Source organism: Ursus maritimus, unplaced genomic scaffold (genome assembly GCF_017311325.1).
Source record: "Ursus maritimus isolate PB19 unplaced genomic scaffold, ASM1731132v1 scaffold_8, whole genome shotgun sequence".
NCBI classification, from domain to species: Eukaryota; Metazoa; Chordata; class Mammalia; order Carnivora; family Ursidae; genus Ursus; species Ursus maritimus.
In genome coordinates, this window is record NW_024426996.1 from 39,800,048 (window position 1) to 39,807,320 (window position 7,273).

The following is a 7,273-nucleotide window of genomic DNA, read 5'->3' on the forward strand; positions in this document are numbered from 1 at the left end:
TTCAGTTCCTATAGAAATACAGTATATTTTAGCTCTGACATGATCCTATTTTATATTCTTTCCTGTTTCTGTGTTAGCACATACAATATGTATTTTAAGGAAACTATTTCATTGTAACAAAATGCTGAGAGGAGATTTTTAAGTACAGGTAGTTATCTATGAACTGTCATTTCTCATTCTGCTTACTGATGAATATACACACAACTGACAAACTTCCTAGAAGCTGTTATGTTGATAAGGAAATTATTTTATTATAAAAAAATTTTTTAAGTGGGCTCTACCCCCAACATGGGGCTCAAACTCATGACCCGCGATCAAGAGTTGCACACTCCACCGCCTGAGTCAGCCAGCTGCTCCTAGGGAATTATTTTAAAATACAACATTCTGGTGATATTGCTAGGTGAAAAGGATTATTTATTGATAGGAATGATGTACTCAAGTCCTTGAGTTTCATTATGGTAGTTAAAAATAACTTGGAGCTTCACTAAGAATTTGCACTTATTTTTCCTGTTGATTTGTAATGCCCTCATTTTCTCTTCCAGGAAGAATTCCAAAGTCCTATTGCAAGCCAAGTTCGAAGACAGTTTTTGTTCCGGGTATGCAAATACCATATTTTAAAAAATCACTCAACATTAAAATTGAAAAATACCCTCACTGTGCATGTATTTACATTAAGTTTTTAAGTTTGTTTATAGATATTTGACATCAGGTGTTATAGTCTGAGATTCACTTCTTCCCCCACCGTATTGTTTTAATATTATGGTGTCTCTGATCTTTTCTCTAATCCACTCCTCATGTTTGTAAATACCCCAAGTGACATTCACCTATTAAACAGTTTAGTTCTATAAAATTTCATGTGCAGGAAACAAATGTCTTCAAGATGCATTACTCCTTAAGTTCCGAAGAATCATTTACTAAATATTTGATTCAGGAGACTGGAAGAGTTATGACTATTTTCATAAGTTTTTAAAAGTAAAAGAATCAACTATTCTAGAGGCTGTAAGTAGACAAAACTTTGTAATTGCATTTCGTATTTTGTATGTCCAAATTGTGTACAAAATATGAGTTTGATTCTTTTTTTTAAGATTTTATTTATTCATTTGAGAGAAAGAGAGAGATCTAGAGAGTGCACAAGCAGGGGGAGAGGCAGAAGCAGACTCCCCACTGAGCTAGGAGCCCCAGGGTGGGACTCAATCCCGGGACCTGGAGATCATGACCTGAGCGGGAGGCGGATGCTTAACCATCTGAGCCAGCCAAGCGCCCCTATGAGTTTCTTTCTAAGCAGCTTTACTTTCTATAATGTTTGTATCCTGACTACATTACCAGAGATTTTTTATTCATTCGTTTAGCAACTTTTAAAAATTTCTCCTGGGTGCTGGGCAATGTTGCAAAGACTAGAAGCATACGGATAGATAGAATTCCATTCTTATGCTCTAAGAGTCTACAGCCGAATACAGAAAACTGACAAATAAACAAATACAAAATTCTCTGTTAAATGCACCTTCAATCCAGGCGCTGTGGTTTCTAAAAGAAAGGCATTTAACCAAGCCAGAGAGTGGAGGAGGTACAGAGAAGGGTTTAAGGGCTGAATTTGAAGAATCAACAGGAATTAGCCCGTGAAATAGTTAACTAAGGAATTTCAACTTTATTGTTAGGCTAAAAAGAGCCATACAGTAAGATTTAAATTTTGGAAACTAATTCTAACAACAAATTGGAGAATGGATGGAAAGAAGAGCAAAACTAGGTAAAAGGAGAAAGAAGAACTCCCACCAAAATCGTTAGGTTGCTTTGTACGAAAGTTAACTTCACTCCTTAGTTACACTGATTTATTTCTTATTTATTATTTTCTAGCCACGCAATGGAAGAAGGTCAGAAGGTTACATTTAAAATAGTATGTATTTCCCAATTCAACCCAGTTTGAAAATTTCTGTCATTTTCAGATATTCACAAATTAAACTATGCACAGTATATTTCTATTACTTGATTGCATGTGTACATTAATATTCTGTATCTACTCACCATTATGGGGCAGTGGGGGCTTTATATGAGGGAAAATGTCAGCATTTTAGGGCCAGATTTTCTTTGCCCATGTCGTGTGTTCCTCAGACTATGCCACAATAGTCCTCATTGGTTTTGTAGACATTTACTTTATCATTTATTGTGCAAGTGATATATCAGGGATTGTGTTCTTATTCTGGTAATAATTATTGTGTTAACGTCCACAATAATGGGCCGGAACTCACAGATTGAATGCATTTCTGTCTTCCAAGTGACCTGTATTCAAAGATTCTTTATAAAAGCTGTGATTTACCACTTCTAGAGAACTAAGAAAATGTGGAAAGAAATGAGAGTGTGACTTTTACTTTGGGACCCACAGAGTTTCCACATCAAGCCTGGAGATAGAGTAGATATATGGGTGGCCCTACATAGTTAATAAATACGTTAATCCTAGTAACTTATTAGTCTGTGAATTTTGAAATTAAACCCAAATGCAGATTGATAAATTTATACCACACAAATAAAAGTACGTTTTATTAACTTCATGTAATCTTAAATGCAGATTCTATGCTTAACATATTTTTGCAAATATTTTTTCATATCACTATCTCAACACTTAAATACATAGTTAGCTTAAGAATGTTAAAATTCTTAGTATTTTCTTATAGAAACAAAAATCAAAATGCACTATTTCTTTTCTTTTTTAAAGATTTTATTTATTTGACAGAGGAGATACAGCGAGAGAGGGAACACAAGCAGGCGGAGTGGGAGAGGGAGAAGCAGGCTTCCCCCTGAGCATGGAGCCTGATGCGGGGCTTGATCCTAGGGCCTGGGATCATGACCTGAGCCAAAGGCAGACACTTAACGACTGAGCCACCCAGGCACCCAAAATGCACTATTTCTAACTAATGAAGATAATACCAAAAATTATACAATATCTAGAAAATAAAGAGATAATAAAAACACTGCATGTTAAAACTTATGGGCCTCTGCCAAAGCCATATTCAGTGGAAAATCAAGGCCTTAAATGCTATCAAGCCAGAAAGAATGAGTGAATTAAGGATTTAGTTCAAAAAGTTAAAAAAGAACAACAAGGTGAACCTCAGGAGAGCAAAAGGGAGGAAATTATAAAATGAAAAATGAAATTAATAAATTGTAAAATAGTAAAACAGAAGAATTGGTAAAGCAAAATCCAAGTATTTGCAAAAAATAAAATGAACTAACCTAATCAGCCTACCCTAATCGAGGAAAAAAAAAAAAGAGAAACCATAAATATACAAACATACAAATGAAAGTAAGGAAATTAAAACAGATATAGAAGAAATGGAAATCATAAGTCAGTACTTTGCAAATCTCTGTGCCTATCAGCTTGAAAACCTGAATAAAATGGAGGATTGTCTGGTAAAGTAGGTACTACCAAAATTGGTGTCAGAAGAAAGAAAAAAGAACCTCTGAACAGACTAATGGCCATGGGAAAAAAAATTGAAAACATTATCTAGAAACTCCCCCCTCAAAAGTACTAGACCAATAGATTTTGAATTTTTATAGCTCAGAGATAGAAGAAAATCTCAAAATACTTTTTATAAAGTCAGCAAATACTAATACCAAAACCTTATAAAAGTAGTATAAAAAAAGAAACTCTAAGTCAATCCTATTTATACATATCAATGTAAAATGTAAAGAAATATTAGTAAATTGTATTCAGCAGTATATTTTTAAAATTATATAACTCCACAGAAGTGAACTTTGTTCCAACAACTCAGGGTGGTTCAACATTAGGTCTATTAAAATATTTTCATTATTAGAAGAAAAATTACTTGATCATCTCAAAACTCCACATCCGTGTCGGATGTTTTAAAAGAACATCTTATAGAAAGAGATGAATCTTTATTAACATTATTTATATAATGGTCTCAAAGTCAGTAGCAGTCTTGATAGTAAAACACTTTGGAGAATTTCTGCTAATGTCAGGAACAAAACAAGAATACTCCGTCACCTTTTATTTAATGTAGTTCTTATACATTAGCCAACTCAGTTAGATAAGAAAGAAAGAAAAAAGACAAATATATTGAAAAAGTGAAGAAAGAAATTAATGTGCTCATGGGACATAATTAGGAACTTAAATTTTCAGACTATATTTGGCATTAATTCCTGTTTCAGCAAAGGCCTGTTCACATCAGAAATACGAGCAAATATATTCTGAATTTTTTTCTTTTTTTAAGGAACTAAGAACAAAAGGATAATGGAAAAGGAGCTATCTTTTATAATATTACAAATGTAGAGACATTTATAAAATGTGAACAAAAAATAGTTTGATACTAAGTGGAAAAAAATGTCTGTACTTGTAACCCCAAACTAAGCAGTAGAGAGCTCACAAATGTGAAATGGAATTTAATCTGTGATTTGGTTAATGTCGTAAAAACTTGTCTCTGAGGAAAATAGATTTATTTGGATTTTTTTCAAGATTAGGGCTTACACGGACTAAAAGATTTCATTTTATTTTGTCAATAGCAAAACAGTTCAATAATGATTTTTTCTTTGTTTTTCTCTTCTGAGGACTTATATTTATTTAGAAAATGGTTAGACATAAAATAGGGTGATTTAATTGCAAAACAAAAGGAAATAAATACATGAGGAGTAACTGCAACTTTTGAAATATTTTATTCATATATCTTATTGACATCAATGAACTTTAGGAAACCACTTTTATATAGTTAAATACTAAAAAATTTTGGAAAATTCAAACATATAGAAGTGTTCTATCAGAGAGATATTAATAGCTAAAAATATACAGACTGAAGAAGAGCTGAGAAATCTCTCTGATGTCGATTTTATCATATATGAAGAAATATTTATAGAAATGTCTATATACTAACATTACATATACACCTTCACATACTTACTTATACTTGACTCTAATATAATTTTTCTTTTTATACAGGATACCAACTATTCTCCACAGAAGCGGCCCCAGGGAATGCAAAATGTTGACATTTTGTTTTCTTCTCAGAAACAATTCTTGCTAAACTTACCATGTTTGAGAATCCCTGGGTTGTAAACATTCTCAATAAAAGTTGGTTGAGATTATAAATGTTTAATTTGTTGACAATTTTAAAAGCATCTTAAAATGTTTGTTCTTATGTAATAAAGCTCTAAATAATGCGGTTCCTTAGATCCCTGCAGCTTCTGACAGTACTGTCGACCCTTGAACAACACGGGTTTAAACCGCAAGAGCCACGTGTACATAGACTTTTTTCAAAAAATACAGTACAGTACTTTAAATGTATTTCCTCTTATTTTTTTTAAAAAGATTTTATTTATTTGAGAGAGAGAGAGCACACACACAAGGAGGGAGAGGGGCAGAGGGAGAAGCAGACTCCCAGCTGAGCCCTTTGCTGGGCTCATCCCAGGAACCCAAGACCATGACCTGAGCTGAAATCAAGAGTCAAAGGAACGCTCAACTGACTGAGCAACCCAGGCACCACTGTTTCCTCTTATTAGTTTGTTAATAACATTTTCTTCTGTCTAGCTTACTTTATCGTAAGAAAACAGCATAGAATACATATAACATACAAAATATGTGCTCAATGACTATGTTATTAGTAAGGCTTCTGGTCAACAGTAGGGTATTAGCAGTTAAGTTTGGGGGATTTGACTGTGTGGGGGTCCTTCTAACCCCTGTGTTGTTCAGTGTGTACTGACACACGTGCTCTTTTTTTTATTTTTATTAAAGTCACTCCGAAGAGAGTTGAGATTTAATGAGCTATATTTTAGTTCATCCTATTTGGATTTCATCAGTGACAAAATCACCAGCTCTTATAAATACCATAGTGTCCAGTAGCTAACTATCTTAGAATGTGACTAGCAACTGAAACTACACTAGTTGGAGAATTTGTCCGTGATCCATCCAAACAGTCCAAGAAGCAAGTTCTGATTTGTCTACCGTAGAAGAGATGTCTGATTGCTACAAACATATCAGGGGATTAGCTTTTTCTACCAACTGGTAGTGTTCAATTTATCTCAAAATAAGTCATTTCACCTGCAACATCAGAAATTAAAATTGTGTCACTAAAAACATCTTTTCTTCTTTTCCAAATCCTATCAGTGTATCTCTGTGACCATGTATATAACCTTATTTGGTGATAATATCAAATGTTTTCCTCATGTTCCTGGCAGCTCCCAGTAAACATCCTTTCCCTAACGTAACCACCAAGGAACCCGACTGTCTAGGTTTCCTACCTAAAGCCAGAGCTCCTGTCTTATAGGGCAGTGGGTTTTTAAGATGGGGCTGGAGAGCCATTTGAGAAGCTGATGAAAGCTCTGGTCCTAAACCACCAATCCCTCCCCCTCCTCCAACCAACAAATGTACACATACACAAAATTATGTACCATTGGGGGTTGTGGGCTAGGGATCCCCTAAAATCCATCCAAATATAGGCTATGGGCTCGGGTTAAGAAACCCTCCTCTGGAGGGTTGTCTCCCCAAAATTTTGTTATTTCTCCATGAAGACAGGACTCGGGGTTGAAGGGTGCCAGAGGCTCAGAAACCACTTGCTGATTTGGTGGTAGTGGAAAGAAGGGTGGGAAGAATGCGAGCACCAGTTCTAGACTGTCAACAGGTGAGGCACCACTTAGGATACAAGCGGCAGACCTGGTGCATCTGTACCCACAGCAACCCCCAGGCCACGCCTCCACGTTGCCTGGCAACAGAGCCGCACCCTGCGCACAAGCGTAGGAGGCGTTGTTCTCCCCTCCCCCTCCCCTTGGGCGGTGGAAAGCGCTAGGCCTGGCTGGCCTCCGCCCGGAAGGAGACTTCGGTGTGAACCAGGAGTCCCTCGCCAGGGGCAGGACGAGGTCGGCACGCGAGGGGCGAAGGGGAACACCATGCAGGTGGGCACCCAGGGGATTCCGGCTGGGCCTACAGTGAGCACCAAGGTGGAGGGCGGCCTACCACGGGTGGGTTCTAACGTTTGTTCTGGTACCAGCTGTGTTTTGTGTGCGTCTCTGGCGAAGTTTGAGGGAAGTCCGAATTGGCTCCAGAAGAGCACCATTTTTCAACACTCAAAACTTCGGTTTGTCTCTGGGAGGAAGCATTCGGGGTTGTGGAGGATTGTGTGTCACGCCTGAGTCCTTGGAGCTACTGCTGCACTATTTCTGACTTGAGAAATAGACCAGCAACTTCAGCCCAAGTGTAATTCCATTTTAGTATTCTGCTCCCCTATCTTAAAAAAGATCAGAACGGAAACCTGGTAGTTGCATTGTTTTGAGAGAAACC

The 7,273-nt window shown here is 36.5% G+C and overlaps 1 protein-coding gene across 1 annotated transcript in view; it reads left to right on the top strand.

Annotated features, from left to right (window-relative positions):
* The window catches only part of NMU (neuromedin U), a 29,018-nt gene extending 23,891 nt beyond the window's left edge, over nucleotides 1–5,127 (top strand). Inside the window, exons 8-10 of the mRNA XM_040624910.1 lie at nucleotides 543–596; nucleotides 1,852–1,891; nucleotides 4,940–5,127. Coding sequence (XP_040480844.1) covers nucleotides 543–596; nucleotides 1,852–1,887 — 90 coding nt within the window. The 3' untranslated portion in view covers nucleotides 1,888–1,891; nucleotides 4,940–5,127. The remainder of the gene's footprint in view (nucleotides 1–542; nucleotides 597–1,851; nucleotides 1,892–4,939) is intronic.
* The last annotated feature ends 2,146 nt before the right edge of the window (nucleotides 5,128–7,273 follow it).